This window comes from Salmo salar, chromosome 22 (assembly GCF_965601325.2).
Source record: "Salmo salar chromosome 22, fSalSal1, whole genome shotgun sequence".
In the NCBI taxonomy this organism is placed as follows: Eukaryota; Metazoa; Chordata; class Actinopteri; order Salmoniformes; family Salmonidae; genus Salmo; species Salmo salar.
Window position 1 is genome coordinate 26,137,349 of NC_138312.1, and position 17,332 is coordinate 26,154,680.

At 44.2% G+C, this 17,332-nt stretch overlaps 1 protein-coding gene across 3 annotated transcripts in view; it reads right to left on the reverse strand.

Moving 5' to 3' along the window:
- Positions 1-1,528: 1,528 nt before the first annotated feature.
- The window catches only part of LOC106582958 (intermediate filament family orphan 2), an 84,373-nt gene continuing 68,569 nt past the window's right edge, over positions 1,529-17,332 (reverse strand). Inside the window, exons 3-9 of one of the 3 annotated variants that reach the window (XM_014166602.3) lie at positions 16,219-16,314; positions 9,783-9,851; positions 8,527-8,697; positions 7,863-8,011; positions 7,243-7,399; positions 6,852-6,950; positions 1,529-6,316 (exon numbers count right to left, since the gene is read on the reverse strand). In XM_014166602.3, coding sequence (XP_014022077.3) covers positions 6,083-6,316; positions 6,852-6,950; positions 7,243-7,399; positions 7,863-8,011; positions 8,527-8,697; positions 9,783-9,851; positions 16,219-16,314 — 975 coding nt within the window. In that variant the 3' untranslated portion in view covers positions 1,529-6,082. Of the gene's footprint in view, positions 6,317-6,851; positions 6,951-7,242; positions 7,430-7,862; positions 8,012-8,526; positions 8,698-9,782; positions 9,852-16,218; positions 16,315-17,332 lie in introns of all 3 variants that reach the window. The other 2 variants (XM_014166601.3, XM_014166604.3) reach the window with 2 other exon arrangements.

Consider the following 17,332-nt stretch of genomic DNA (forward strand, 5'->3'; position numbering starts at 1 on the left):
TTATTTAGGCTTGCCATTACAAAGGGGTTGAATACTTGTTGATTCAAGACATTTCAGCTTTTCATTTTACTTCATTCGATGGGGTATTGTGTGTAGGCCAGTGACAAAAAAACTACATTTAATACATTTTAAATTCAGGCTGTCTTCAGGAATGGACCAAAATGCAGCGGAGTTAGTATTCATCTTTCAATTTAATTAGAAAGAACACTATAACAAACAAAACAAGGAAACTGACAGCCAACAGTCCTGTCAGGTGCAAACACACTAAACAAGAAACAATCATTAATCCCGCACGAACAGGAGCGGGCCAGCTAAACTAAATAGCCCCTCTAATGGCTAATTGACCACAGGTGTCACAAAATAAAAAAAGGGAAAAGCAAAAGGGAATCGGTGGCAGCTAATAGGCCGGTGACGACGACCGCCGAGCGCCACCCGAGCAGGAGGGGGCGCCACCGTCGGTGGGAATCGTGACAGTACCCCCCTCCTGACGCGCGGCTCCCGCAGCGCGCCGACACCGGCCTTCGAGGTTGACCCGGAGGGCGAGGGGCAGGGCGATCCGGACGGAGGTGGTGGAACTCCCTCAACATAGATGGGTCCAGGACGTCCGCCGCCCGGCGTCGCGAGTCCAGAATGGCCCGTACGCTGTACGCCGGGGACCCCCCGATGTCCAGAGGGGGCGGAGGGACCTCCGGCACCTCATCTTCGTGAAGGGGACCAGCTACCACCGGCCTGAGGAGAGACACATGAAACGAGGGGTTAATACGGTAATAGGAAGGGAGTTGCAACCGATAACACACCTCGTTTATCCTCCTCAGGACTTTGAAGGGCCCCACACACTGGGGAGAAAATACATGCGGCGTACAACAACGTCGACATGAACACAAGCCGTCACACAAGAAGCCCGAGGGGCCCTCCTGCCCTCCGGCCCAGCCCGAGGGGCCCTCCTGCTCTCCGGCCCAGCCCGAGGGGCCCTCCAGTCCTCCGGCCCAGCCCGAGTGGTCTGTCTGCCAGGGTCAGCCCGAGTGGCCCGTCTGCCCGGCGCAGCTATCAGCGCCACCAAAGTGGGCGACGCTGAAGGTGGGTAATTCTGTAAGGGCTGTCTTCAGGAATGGACCAAAATGCAGCGGAGTTAGTATTCATCTTTCAATTTAATTAGAAAGAACACTATAACAAACAAAACAAGGAAACTGACAGCCAACAGTCCTGTCAGGTGCACCCGAGCAGGAGGGGGCGCCACCGTCGGTGGGAATCGTGACAGGCTGTAACACAACAAAATGTGGAAAATGTCAGGGGGTGTGAATACTTTCTGAAGGCATGGTATGTCTTTCTATCTATCAATCTATCTGTCTATCAGATTATTTAGACATCATTGTTATTCGGCGATATGAATCAATCTTCAACTTGTTACTTAAGCACAGGATAACGTAGAGTAGACTATATGAGGGGGTGCAATTACATGCAGATCAAACATTTTGTAATATGTGTAATTAAACATGATACATCTCTAGAGGACAACAAAGACTCAAGCTAAAGGCAATCCACCATTTTATTTCACTTTCCCCCAACACCAATTACAGTGTACATTCATTATTTTCAAACAACAGTATACCCGAATCCCCATGAATGCAATGTTTTACTAAGTTTACATACAAATAATATCATATTTTACAATGCACAGAGGTATGCATTGAAAAAAGAAAGATGCAGGGAAATAAATCATTTGAATTAAAAACAGCAGGCTTGAAATAGCATCATCATTATGTGATGTGTATGAAAATACAATGAGGTCAATGGTCATCAAAGACAGTACTTTCCTCCATGGCCACCTTGACTGGGGATGAAGACCTACCTCTGCCTCTCTAGAACACAGGGAATACCCCCCACTACAGACAAGCTCTGAACGTTAGGGTGACAAAGCAACGGAAGATACACAATATATACAAAAGTATGTGAACACCCCTTCAAATTAGTAGAATGGCCTTACTGAAGAGCTCAGTGACTTTCAACGTAGCACCGTCATAGGATGCCACCTTTCCAACAAGTCAGTTCGTCAAATGTCTGCCCTGCTAGAGCTGCCCTGTCAACTGTAAGTGCTGTTATTGTGAAGTGGAAACGTCTAGGAGCAGCAACGGCTCAGCCACGAAGTGGGAAGTCACACAAGCTCACAGAACGGGACCGCCGAGTGCTGAAGCGTGTAAAGATTGCCTGTCCTTGGTTGCAACACTCACTACCAAGTTCCAAACTGTCTCTGGAAGCAACGTCATAAGAATTGTTCGTCGGGAGCTTCATGAAATGGGTTTCCATGGCCGAGCAGCCGCACACAAGCCTAAGATCACCATGCGCAATGCCAAGCGTCGGCTGGAATGGTATAAAGCTCGCCGCTATTGGACTCTGGAGCAGTGGAAACACGCAGTCCGACAGACTAATCTGGGTTTGGCGGATGCCAGGAGAATGCTACCTACCCGAATGCATAGGTAAAGTTTGGTGGAGGAGGAACAATGGTTCGGGCTAGGCCCCTTAGTTCCAGTGAAGGGAAATCTTAATGCTACAGCATACAATGACATTCTAGGTGATTCTGTGCTTCCAACTTACATTTACATTTTACATTTTAAGTCATTTAGCAGACGCTCTTATCCAGAGCGACTTACAAATTGGTGCATTCACCTTATAATATCCAGTGGAACAACCACTTTACAATAGTGCATCTAAATCTTTTAAGGGGGGGTTAGAAGGATTACTTTGTGGCAAGTTTGGAGAAGGCCCTTTCCTGTTTCAGCATGACAATTCCCCCGTGCACAAAGCGAGGTCCATACAGAAATGGTTTGTCGAACTCAGTGTGGAAGAACTTGACTGATCTGCACAGAGCCCTGACCTCAACCCCATCGAACACATTTGGGATGAATTGGAACACCGACTGCGAGTCAGGCCTAATCGCCCAACATCGATGCCCAACCTCACTAATTCTCTTGTGAATGAAGGGAAGCATGTCCCTGCAGCAATGTTCCAACATCTAGTGGAAAGCTTTCCATGAAGAGTGGAGGCTGTTATAGGAGCAAATGGGGGACCAACTCCATATTAATGCCCATGATTTTGGAATGAGATGTTCGACGAGCAGGTGTCCACATACTTTTGGTCATACAGTGTAAATTTTAGTAATGGCTAATGTAACACTTTAGACCCTAGCACTACATCGATAAAACCAACCATGTAAAATACTTATGAAACATTTAAACCCAACAATTTCAAATTCCCATATAGGCTCAATAAGCCAAACCTACATCCTGCAAGGGTACATAATGTAGTAGTTCAACGATACATGTACAATTTGTGTTTGCTTAGACAATAAAGAACAATGTGCCATGTACACATCAGGTTTCTGTGTTCTGACCCATATCCTGAGATATGCACCAGTTCTGATTGTAAGGTTGGGACTGTAGGTCTACTCAGAAGACTGCTCCTAAATATTGACCATACATTCAGCAAAGAAGGTGTCTACAATCTGTTCAATTGAAAATATGCAACAATATTACAGTCATCATGAGACATGAGAACTAAAGGCATTTGGAGATTGTGTTATGTCAGTGCTCATCACACAAACAGCCACATAGGTCTACTGTACAACATACAAGGTGTTTCCCAGCCTATACTGTATAGTGCAACAAAGGACAAAAAAAGCATGGCTTACTGCTGCACTCGTCAGGCTGATTTTAAATCTAACAGAAAGGATTTTTATAATTAGTTGGGAATAAGGCCTCTCCCTAAATGTTATCTGTCTTTATAGTGTGTTTGAGTCTTGACATTTTACCATGGTTTAGGAAATAATATACAATAGACTGGTTGGGCCAGAATCTGTGTCAGATGAAATGATGAGTAGTTAAGTTTCCATACCATTTTTACCATCCATGATTGTTAAACAAGAAGATAATATTTCATTCATGCCTCAACACTCACAATTCAATCTGTACAATGCAAATTCATGGGCCCATGTAAAGATACAGGAACATATTGTATCTTTTGATTTAAGAAATTATAGGGAATTGCAACACTATTGTACTACAACTATGTGCCCCTAGTTCAATGTTAAATAATTAAAAGAAACAACCAAATGCAATAGCCCTTCTTCCTCCATAAAACAATGCAATGACAAATGTCATTATTTTTCCATCTTAAAACCCTCATCATACAAATAGCATTTTTGTCCTTGATTCTGCAAACTAACAACATTCCATAAACCAATTGAAAAATAACTTCCAGAAAACCTCTCCCAATCCCCATGCATTGATCAATTTTTTTAATTGATGAATTACATCAAATAATTAGACAGGATGTAATACAACAAAATTCATTATACATACAGCAGTATGAACAGAAAGGCATCTGGGGTATTCGATCACATGCCAACAGCCCTCTTATCTATGTACCAACAATTATAAACCCAATCCAGGGCACATGACAATTAGACAACGGAATATGATAGGAACAGTGCACCCTGCTGGACAGAAGGGTGGGAGTTGTTATGAGAGACCATCTGAGGTTAGTATCCAAGATTGGCAAAAGAAAATCATAAATACCAACTTTTTCAGTGTATAATCTAGGGAATGTATCATCAACCAATGTTCATGGTATTGCCAGTTTATGTGATTGTTTTATGTAATATATCATGTCAGTACCCTCTCTCTGAGAGAACAAACAGGTGACCAATAACTTTCAAAAGCTCTTTGGACCACAGGAAGTTGGTGGCACCTCAATTGGAGAGAATGGGCTTGTGGTAATGGCTGGAGCTGAATAGGTGGAATAGTATCAAATACATCAAACACATGGTTTCCATGTGTTTGACCATGTGTTTGATACCGTTCCATTCGCTCCGTTCCAGCCATTATTATGAGCCATCCTCCCCTCAGCAGCCTCCACTGCTTTGGACTTACCAAAGAGTAGCCCAAGGGACCATCAATAACTTAGTTCTACCAATTAGATACATTTAAGGGAAAATTACTAAACTTAGCTGAAGCTTACTATGATAGTAATAAGCATAAGGCAATACAAATCAAAAACAGCACGTTTGCTGGCACCTTGTTCCATATTGTTTTGGATAACCTTTCAAATGTTTACGGCCTCTAAATTAACATGGATGGGGGAGGAGGTGTGCCTTTGACAAAGGAAACAAGGGAGTTTTCCTTTTTTGAGATAATTCTGCACCTCCCATTGCTCTTCTACTTTGGAGAACACACAGGAGCACTCTGAATGACAAATATAAAACACCTGCCCAGCTTAAAAAGGCAAATCATGAAGGAAAAGAGGGTTAATGAAGGTCAAAGGTTATCCTGAAATAAGGCTAGCTAAATTGCATAGAATGTGAACAATGCATTATTGCAGCAAAGGGCTGTGCTCCTTCCCCAGTCAACACTGCTAACAGTGGAGAGTCCAGTCAAACGGATTTTTTTTTAGCTTTGACTCTTTGGTGAGAACATTGCAATCCCCAATTGAACATTTGAATGTACAGTATATGTGAATGATCAATCTGCATCTATGGGGAACATGCAAGTACAAAATAGTGTGACTGCTCATAATGTGATTTTTTTGTGTGATTATTAAAAAACTCAAAAGGATAGATATTCTCACTGGTGAATAATGTTGTGCATGTTGTTCCCTGTTCACCAAATGGACTGTTCAACATCAGGCCAATAGAATGACAATGGTGACAGTGGAACTGTTTATACTATGCTAATAGTGAGCCAGAATGACTGGTTTGATCATGTTGATTGTTTTGCTGGATGTTCCTGTGCAGCACTGTGGAAAAGAGCACAGCTCAGACACTATATTGTATGTGCCACCTCTGCCTTTGCCTTGTGAAGCAAATGAACCCCGTCCCCCTCCATTCCTGTGAGAACAGAGACAATAAGCACCAGTTCCGGGCCTGGGACAGTGGGCCAGATCCATAGGACCATTAGGACCGTCAGGACCACCAGTACCCCTTGGCTAAAGATGCCAAGCAGAGCAGAACACTGGGGTCAGCCGCCAAGCAGAGTGGAGCTCTGTGAGCAGCTGTCAGTGAACAGGGGAGGAAGGGGGTGGAGCCAGGCTATCAACTGATTGGCACCTCAGCCTCTCCATCCTTGTCCAGTAGTTTGTCCTGCATCTCGTCAGTGTTCCCTGAGTCGCTGCTAGCCACCGAACTGACGGAGGGAGAGTTCCTGCCCCCTTTGATCATCCTCCTGCACGTCTCCATCTGCACGTCCAGACCACGTTTCATGCGACACATCTCCATGTACTCATGCAGGTGTCTGTTCATGTCACTCTTCGCTGTGGCTAGCTCCATCTGAGAGGGAGAGAGAGCGGGGCAGGGGGAGATGGAGGGAGGGAGAGAGTTAGAGTGAGGGTGAGAGAGATAGATGGACAGAGAGAGGAGATGAGAGAAGAGGAGGGGAGAGGTGAAAGGGAGCCAGAGAAAAAAAAAGTAAGGAAGAGAAGAGAGAGAGACATCAGTGACGTTGATCAGGGACAGGTGCCAGCCCTGCCAGGGACTGAATCACTCTGGCCGAATCATCAAGCTGAGTCACAAATCAAAACCAAACAGAGAGAGGGACAAAACAACCAACAAATCAAAGGCAGTCGTCCTCCTCTGTACTTTCACTTGACAGGTGTTTCTATTAGATACAATGAGAGGAAAAATTTCCCAGGGACAATCTCTAACAGGTAGATATCTCAGGGGATTTCATTCTCCCTCTATTTTTGTTACTGTAGGCCCCTACCTCTCTTTCTGTCACATTGTCCCTCTCATACACACATATACACACACAGGCTCGTAGGCAGGCAGGCACGCATGCACACACCCACAGACACCGCCTGTTCACCTCAATCGTGCCAATGGTCTCATGGTACTCCTGCTCTCTGGTCTTGAATAGTGATTCTGTCTCATCTATGAGGCTGCCCAGGCTTCCATCCTGAGAGACCTGGGAGGAAGCAAAGAAGATTCGCTAATACATTCTGTTAGGATGTTGCATTTCTCAACTGAGAGCAGAACAATGGGCAGGATTTCAAAATGAAAATAAGTTATTTTACTGCAAACATTTCACTTTGCTGAATATGAATGGATGGGAAGTTTGGGAGGTGAATATCTCCTCAATGCCTTCCTATACCCTTGTCCATTAGTTTATCAGTGGGTAGTGGTAATTGAAATGTTTATGCATTATCCTGTACATATGTATCCTTGACATTTACTGTATGGTGTCTATTCCGACTCACAGGCTCCTCTGTGTTGCTGTTGGCTGTGCAGTTTGCCGCGGTGATGGCACCGGGTTGTATGTTGTAGTTGTTAAAGTCCTCCCATAGCAACAGGGTCTCGTCATTTTCTTCCCACGTCAGGCTGTCACAGTCGTCATCAATGTCAAACGTCTCCCTCCTGGCAACAAAATTATCATCTGAACAATTTCTATGGGGGACAGAGACAGCGAGTGGAAGGAAGAGAGAGAGGAAGAGAGGACAACACAACAGGCACCACCTTACAAGAGGTCCAAACACAGAGGACGAAGAAAGATACATAGAGAAGGCATGCAGGAAAACAGACTACATACAGTGTTTGAGAATGACTTGAGACAGTGACAGAAGATTTAGTATAATACAAATTAGACCTATAACCAATATCCAATATTACACTGAGGAATTCATATACACAATGAATACATATTCTTTGATTTAATGTTGTCATCTATCATTTGGTGGCCCTAATTGTAGCACAGGAAATTAACTACTGAAAAAATTATTAATGCAGGACTCTGAATTAACACTAGATGGGAGCAAAGTACAACATGATAGAAACACAATGCACCATGGGTGTGTGTGTGTGTGTTTGAAGGCTGACTCACAGCTGGTTGAGCATGCGTTTCATTTCGTCAGTAACGTTGAGCGGGACCTCCTCCTCTGAGGTACTGGTGCTGGGGTCTGCATCCATCTCAGAGCTGTCCTCGTCAGACACAGGCCTGCACTCCTTCTTCCTGCAGCACGCCATGGCACTCTGGAACACACACACACACACACACACACACACACACACACACACACACACACACACACACACACACACACACACACACACACACACACACACACACACACACACACACACACACACACACACACACACACACACACACACACACACACACACACAACCAGATTACTTACTGATGGCATCAATGCAGAATTTGAGGCAGTTTGTCTAATCCGACATTAGTAATTTAAGCAGTACAATGCACCACCTAAAAAGCCTCTGGTCTGTTTCTGTCTGGATTCATAGTCGGGCTTTAGCCAGCACTGTCTGCACAATGTGATAACCTTGTGTGCAGTGCAGAGAGTCACAGCATCAGCAGTTCACCGCTGAGCAATGACTGTGTTTGTGTGTGTATGGAGGAGGGGTCAATGAGTATTGTGTTAGTGGTGTGTGTCTGCCTATGTAGAAGAGAGTGTAGCAGCAGTATACCGGTAGTTAGCTGTTCCAGAGTGAGGCCTAACATACAGATAAATACACACCATCTCTGGGAGCGACCTGGCCGGGCTGACGTTGAACACCTTGGACATGTCCTCTGAGTTGCACTGCTGAGCCACGTCACACAGTTTGGCGGTGATGTCGATGCGCCGGCAGATGTCCATGTCCACCCGCATGGCTTTCTCCTGGATCTTAGTGTCCATGTCGGACATTTGCTGGAGAGGAAGGAGAGGGGTCGGTGTTGCTGGCTGTGAAGCAGAGAATCACCCAACCAAAACCTCTCCTTACTATACTCAACAAATCTCTAAACGCTTTTTAAAGCTATCGGACAGATATGAATAACATAAGTCACATGCTGAGTTCATCCATGACTGGCTATCTGTGATTGGCAATATACGCAGGGCCGGCTCCAGCCATAAGCAACATAAGCAGTCGCTTAGAGCCCCCTTAGTCGAGTTAGAATAGTAGAATACACAAGGTGCAAGTTAGAAATTTGGTTGTGCATCAGCAGTTTTTCTCTTGTTTTGTCAGTCACTGACAGTCACTCAATTAGCCATGTCAGCGAACAATTTTTAGATTGGTAAATTAGTCTAACCAGTTATCTAAACTTGTAGTAATCATGGCCGAATACTGACAGGGCACATAGGGAACATGCCCAGGGGCCCTGACCTCCAGGGGCCCCCCATTGATTTTGTTAGTCACTCTCACTCAGATATCATTAACATGGCATAAGTCATGGCAAAATGTGTAGAATTGCAGGAAATTAGCTTTAAAACTGCAGAAATGTCTCTCTGCCCCACCGCAAAATGAGTAGAACTGTATGAAATGTGTTATAAAACTGCAAAACTTTATCCTGTGGCAAAATTTGTAGAATTGCATGACATTTGTTCTAAAATTGCTTATGTCTCTTCGTCTCATGGCAAAATCTGGAGAATTGCGTGCCCCCCAACCAAATCTCACTTAGGGCCCCCAAAAGGCTAGAGCCGGCCCAGCATATGCAGCAGTATTAAAGTCAATTGAATACACTTGTTAAATTGCAGACCCAGCAGAAACCCACATCCAGTCAGTCTGGGTCAATAACACATCATGCAACATTTCTGTGAAGGTCCAAAGCAAACTCCAAAATGAATTTGATCACTGCTGCATCCCATGCTTCTTTTCGTCACTCAATAACTTGCAATTAGTCTAATATGCTATTATGACCAAACAATTCTATACTAAACCATCTACAAGGGGAAGGCTAGTATTTCGATTGTAGGGTAAAGGGGAGTGGGAAGGCAGGAATAGAAATATCTCTTACTTTCATATCCAGATCCATATTGACATATTGAGATCTCCTGACATATTTGGATCTCAGATGTCGACCACCCTTAATAAATGAGCAATGACAAAGTACACAAATTCTAAGGACATGTCCCAAATCACAGTGTTTATTCACTACCCAGGACATCTATCAGATTAGACACACTGTGTTGCCGCATAGATCTACTACTGTACTGAATGTATCGTCTCTTCTCTGACTACAGGTAGTTGTGCCATGACGAGGAAGCTGCTATTACCCATAATGCCACTAACCGACATGGCCAGTTAAACAGAGAAGTCAATAAGAGAGGGAGCCAAGCTAGAATGGTTTCTACAGAAATCCAAATGACTCCCAAGCCAGCTGCCGTATATTACAGCCGTCACACTAGAGCCAAGCTCCATTGAATTTTTACCTTTATTTAACTAGACAAGTCAGTTAAGATCAAATTCTTATTTTCAATGATGGCCTAGGAACAGTGGGTTAACTGCCTTGTTCAGGGGCAGAACGACAGATTTTAACCTTGTCAGCTCGGGGATTCGATCTTGCAACCTTTCAGTTACTAGTCCAAAGCTCTAACCACTAGGCTTCCTGCCGCCCCATGAGAAAAATAAATTATTGTAGACACAGCATAAAGTCCTGTTGATCTACTGTTTGTTTATGAAAACAGTCCTATCTGAGCACTATGCCTGTCTGAAATGTTGTTTGTGGCAGAATATGTTTTCACTGCTGGGTAAAAATCTAAACAAGGAGGGGTGTGAATCTACTAGCCTGTCCTGGAGCCCAGTCTCTAAGTGTGTTCAGGATGATGAATGAAGCCCTAAGGACCTCTACAGTATGACTGACAACATCTATCATCACCTATTAAAAACAATATGACTGTCAATACAACCACTGCAGTATTGTTGAGGATATACACTGAGTGTAGCAAACACTAAGAACACCTTCCTAATATTGAGTTAAACCCCACCCCTTTTTGCCCTCAGAACAGCCTCAATTCATTGGGACGTGGGCTCTACAAGGTGTCAAAAGCGTTCCACAGGGATGCTGGCCCATGTTGACGCCAATGCTTCCCACAGTTGTGTCAAGTTGGCTGAATGTCCTTTGGGTGGAGGACCATTCTTGATACACACGGGAAACTGTTGAGCGTGACAAACCTAGCAGAGTTCAAGTTGTTGACACAAACCGGTGTGACTGGCACCTACTACCATACCCCGTTCAAAGGCACTTACATTTTCTGTCTTCACCGTCTGAATGGCACACATACATACACAATCCATCTCTCAATAGTCTCAAGGCAAAACAATCCTTCTTTAAGCTGTCTCCTCTTCTTAATCTCAAATCAAGTGAAATTGTATTTGTCACATGCGCAGAAAACAACAGGTGTAGACCTAACAGTGAAATGCTTACTTTACAAACCCGTAACCAATAATGCCTTAAGAAGTTAAGAAAAATAAATAAGTGTTAAGTAAAAAATAGATGAGTAAAAAAATACAAAAAAAATTAAAGTAACAAATAATTAAACAGCAGCAGTAAAATAACAAGAGAGCTACAGTTGAAGTCGGAAGTTTACATACACCTTAGCCAAATACATTTAAACTCAGTTTTTCACAATTCCTAACATTTAATCCTAGTAAAAATCCCTGTCTTAGGTCAGTTAGGATCCCCACTTTATTTTAAGAATGTGAAATGTCAGAATAATAGTAGAGAGAACAATTTATTTCAGCTTTTCTTCCTTTCATCACATTCCCAGTGGGTCAAAAGTTAACATGCACTCAATTAGTATTTGGTAGCATTGCCTTTAAATTGTTTAACTTGGGTCAAACCTTTCGGGTAGCCTTCCACAAGCTTCCCACAATAAGTTGGGTGAATTTTGGCCCGTACCTCCTGACAGAGCTGGTGTAACTGAGTCAGGTTTGTCGGCCTCCTTGCTCGCACACGCTTTTTCAGTTCTGCCCACAAGTTTTCTATGGGATTGAGGTCAGGGCTTTGTGATGGCCACTCCAATACCTTGACATTGTTGTCCTTAAGCCATTTTGCCACAACTTTGGAAGTATGCTTGGTGTCATTGTCCATTTGGAAGACCCATTTGCAACCAAGCTTTAACTTCCTGACTGATGTCTTGAGATGTTGCTTCAATATATCCACATAATTTCCCTACCTCATGATGCCATCTATTTTGTGAAGTGCACCAGTCCCTCCTGCAGCAAAGCACCCCCACAACATGATGCTGCCACCCCCGTGCTTCACGGTTGGGATGGTGTTCTTCAGCTTGCAAGCGTCCCCCTTTTTTCTCCAAACATAATGATGGTCATTATGGCCAAGCAGTTCTATTTTTGCTTCATCAGACTAGAGGACATTTCTCCAAAAAGTACAATCTTTGTCCCCATGTGCAGTTGCAAACCGTAGTCTGGCTTTTTATGGTGGTTTTGGAGCAGTGGTGTCTTCCTTGCTGAGCGGCCTTTCAGGTTATATCAATATAGGACTTGTTTTACTGTGGATATAGATACTTTTGTACCTGTTTCCTCCAGCATCTTCACAAGGTCCTTTGCTGTTGCTCTGGGATTGATTTGCACTTTTTGCACCAAAGTACATTTGTCACGTCCTGACCAGTATAGAGGATATTTTGTTATTGTAGTTTGGTCAGGACGTGGCAGAGGATAGTTTATTTATGTATTATGGGGTTTTTTGGTCACTGGTCTATGTTTGTATTTCTATGTGTATATTCTAGGGTAGTTTTTCTATGTGTAGGTTGGGTGCTGGACTCAATTGGAGGCAGGTGTTCCTAGTTGCCTCTGATTGGGAGTCCTATAAATAGGTGTGTGTTTTGTTTGTCACTTGTGGGTAGTTGTTTGAGAGCACTGCTTTTGTTGAGCCTGCTTCTCTGTTCCTGTCGTTACTTTGTTTATTGTTTTTCCGTGGTGTTCTCATTATTTTAATAAATATGTTGAGCACGCAACCCGCTGCGCCTTGGTCCCATTCTCTCTTCCACGACAGCTGTGACAACATTCATCTCTAGGAGACAGAACACGTCTCCTTCCTGAGCGGTATGACGGCTGTGTGGTCCCATGGTGTTTATACTTGCATACTATTGTTTGTACAGATGAATGTGGTACCTTCAGGCATTTGGAAATTGCTCCCAAGGATGAACCAGACTTGATGTCAAGCAAAGAGGCACTGATTTTGAAGGTAGGCCTTGAAATGCATCCACAGGTACACCTCCAATTGACTCAAATTGTCAATTAGCCTATCAGACGCTTCTAAAGCCATGACATCATTTTCTGGAATTTTCCAAGCTGTTTAAAGGCACAGTCAACTTAGTGTATGTAAACTTCTGACCCACTGGAATTGTGATACAGTGAATTATAAGTCAAATAATATGTCTAAACAATTGTTGGAAAAATGACATGCACAAAGTAGATGTCCTAACCGACTTGCCAATACTATAGTTTGTTTACAAGAAATTTGTGGAGTGGTTGAAAAACGAGTTTAAATGACTCCAACCTAAGTGTATGTAAACTTCCGTAGCAGAGAGAACAGTTTATGACTAGAGTGGCTGGAGTCTTTGACAATTTTTAGGGCCTTCCTCTGACACCGCCTGATATAGAGGTCCTGGATGGCAGGAAGCTTGGCCCCAGTGATGTACTGGGCCATACGCACTACACTCTGTAGTCCCTTGCGGTCGGAGGCCGAGCAGTTGCCATACCAGGCAGTGATGCAACCCGTCAGGATGCTCTTGATGGTGCAGCTGTAGAACCTTTTGAGGATCTGAGGACCCATGCCAAATCTTTTCAGTCTCCTGAGGTGGAATAGCCTTTGTCATGCCCTCTTCACAACTGTCTTAGTGTGCTAGGACCATGATAGTTTGTTGGTGATTTGGAAACCAAGGAACTTAAATCTCTCAACCTGTTCCACTGCAGTCCCGTCGATGAGAATGGGGGAGTGCTTGGTCCTCCTTTTCCTGTAGTCCACAATCATCTCCTTTGTCTTGATCACGTTGAGGGAGAGGTTGTTGTCCTGGCACCAAACGACCAGGTCTCTGACCTCCTCCCTATAGGCTGTCTCATTATTGTCAGTGATCAGGCCTACCACTGTTGTGTCATTGGCAAACTTAATGATGGTGTTGGAGTCGTGCCTGGCCATGCAGTCATGAGTGAACCGGGAGTACAGGACGGGACTGGGCACGCACATGGCGGATGTGTTGTTCCCTACCCTTACCACCTGGGGGCGGCCCATCAGGAAGTCCAGGATCTTGTTGCAGAGGGAGGTGTTTAGTCCCAGGGTCTTTAGCTTAGTGATGAGCTTTGTGGACAGTATGGTGTTGAACGCTGTGCTGTAGTCAATGAACAGCATTCTCACATAGGTGTTCCTTTTGTCCAGGTGGGAAAGGGCAGTGTGGAGTGCAATAGAGATTGTGTCATCTGTGGATCTATTGGGGCGGTATGCAAATTGGAGTGGGTCTAGAGTTTCTGAGATAATGGTGTTGATTTGAGCCATGACCAGCCTTTCAAAGCACTTCATGGCGACAGGCGTGAGTGCTACGGGTCTGTAGTAATTTAGGCAGGTTACCTAAGTGTTCTTGGGCACGGACTATAGTGGTCTGCTTGAAACATGTTGGTATTACAGACTCAGTCAGGGACAGGTTGAAAATGTCAGTGAAGACACTTACCAGTTGGTCAGCGCATGCTCGGAGTACACGTCCTGGTAATCCGTCTGGCCCTGCGGCCTTGTGAATGTTGACCTGTTTAAAGGTCTTACTCACATCGGCTACAGAGAGCGTGATCACACAGTCATCCGAAACAGCTGGTGCTCTCATGCATGTTTCAGTGTTACTTGCCTCAAAGCGAGCACAGAAGTTATTTAGCTCGTCTGGTTGGTTCGTGTCACTGGGCAGCTTGTGGCTGTGCTTCCCTTTGTAGTCTGTAATAGTTTGCAAGCCCTGCCCGACGAGCGTCGGAGCTGGTGTAGTATGGTTCGATCTTAGTCCTGTATTGACGCTTTGCCTGTTTGATGGTTCGTCAGAGGGCGTAGAAGGATTTCTTATAAGCTTCCGGGTTAGAGTTCCGCTCCTTGAAAGTGGCAGCTCTACCCTTTAGCTCAGTGCAAATGTTACCTGTAATCCATGGCTTCTGGTTGGGGTATGTACGTACGGCCACTGTGGGGACGACGTCATCGATGCACTTATTGATGAAGCCAGTGACTGATGTGGTGTACTCTCAATGCCATCGGAAGAATCTTGGAACATATTCCGGTCTGTGCTAGCAAAACAGTCCTGTAGCTTAGCATCTGCTTCATCTGACCACTTTCTTATTGCCCGAGTCACTGCTGCTTCCTGCTTTAGATTTTGCTTGTAAGCAGGAATCTGGAGGATAGAATTATGGTCAGATTGCCAAATTGAGGGTGAGGGAGAGCTTTGCACGTGTCTCTGTGTGTGGAGTAAAGGTGGTCTTGAGTTTTTTCCCTCTGGTTGCACATTTAACATGCTGATAGAAATGAGGTAAAACTGATTTTAGTTTCCCTGCATTAAAGTCCCCGGCCACTAGGAGCGTAGCCTCTGGATGAGCATTTTCCTGTTTGCGTATACTGTACAGCTCATTGAGTGCGGTTTTATTGCCAGCATCGGTCTGTGGTGGTATGTTGACAGCTACAAAAATACCGATAAACTCTCTAGGTAGATAGTGTGGTCTACAGCTTATCATGAGATGCATGAGCAAAACCTTGAGACTTCCTTAGATTTCGTGCATCAGCTGTTGTTTACAAATATGCATAGGCCGCCGCCCCTTGTTTTACCAGAGGCCGCTGTTCTATCCTGCCGAAAAAGCTTAAAACTCGCCAGCAGTATGTTAATCATGTCATCTTTCAGCTACGACTCGGTGAAACATAAGATATTACAGTTTTTAATGTCCCATTGGTAGGATATACGTGCTCGTAGTTTGTCTATTTTATTACCGATTGATTGTAAATTGGCTAATTGGACCGATGGCAAAGGTAGATTACCCTCTTGGCGACGGATCCTTAGAAGGCTCTCGGACCGTCATCCACAATGTCTCCGTCTTTTCCTCCTGCAAGTGACGGGGATGAGGGCCTTGTCGGGTGTCTGGAGTAAATCCTTCCCGTCCGACTCGTTGAAGAAGAATTCCTCCAGTACGGGGTGAGTAATCGCTGCTCTGATATCAAGAAGCTCTTTTCCGGTCATAAGACACGGTGGTAGAAACATTATGTGCAAAAAACATACACAATAGCACAATTGGTTACGGGATCGTAAAACTGCAGCCATCTACTTCGGCGCCATTATTATTCTCTACATCTACACTGATTGAAGTGGATTTTAAGTGATAATAAGGGATCAAGCTTTCACCTAGATTGACCTGGTCAGTCTATGTCATGGAAAGAGTGAGTGTGCTGTGGAGTGTGAGGGTGTATATACTATACTCACATCGCTCATAAGGCTCTTAAAGACCAGCAGCTCAGCCTTCAGCCTCTCCACCTTCTCATTCAGTTCATCCTGGATCTCCTCTGACTCCTGGGCACTCTGAACACACACCACACACACATGCACAGATTTGCACAATTCAAACACATGCCCCAACCACATACACTCAAAGACATGCAACAAAATACCAACACACTTTCTTATTTACCATATTAGAGAAAGCATGTTATTGAATATGGCCCCAATCTATATTTGTACAAGTATGCAGTGGGATAAGTAGTAAAGATGGATTATGGACATTACAGTAGATGCCCAGGGGGACCACATACAGAGTAAATCACACTACATAATCAACTAATACTATTTGTCAAATGACTATTATAATGCAGACCTCCTGTTTCACTTTCATGCTAAACAATATCTACCTGTGTCACCTCAGAGGTTAGAGCACCCCAGGGAAGTCTGCTCTCTTCCAGTGTTCTGCTGACCCATAATCCAACACAAACACATGCGCTGCCTTTGATCGATTTGTCTGTTGACGGTGGTGCAGAGAGAGGGGGGATTGCTACTGTACTAGCACCTGCTGAGGCTTTTGATGTTGCATAGGGAGCATGGTGCCTGCCTTGGGCCATGATACTGCAAACTGGTGTAACGATGAGGCACGGGGCATAGTGGTGAGACACGGATTTCCAGGTTTGCTATGGTGGCCATCCAGGTCACCAGCGTCTATGTAGGTTTTCTGACATGCATCTACCAGATAGTGATGGGGGAAAAAAATCTATACAGTTACATATCAAGATATTCATTTAGACAGTATCACAGTATCAAATCGCAATACATATAGAATAGTGAAAATCATAAGAATCTCATAATATCGTATCGTGAGGTCCCTAGCAATTCCCAGCCCTACTACCTGACTATCTCGGGCCAAATTCTGTTGACACACACCCGCTCAAGACATTATGCATATGAACAGACCATAAGAAATGAAGGATGGTGGCATGTACAATAAGTAATGGTCATTTCCACGTAAAAGGACCCATGAGCACCAACATGTGAATTTCATAGGAGCATATCAAATTGGGTGTCAAATGAAAGATGAGAGTATATATTATTT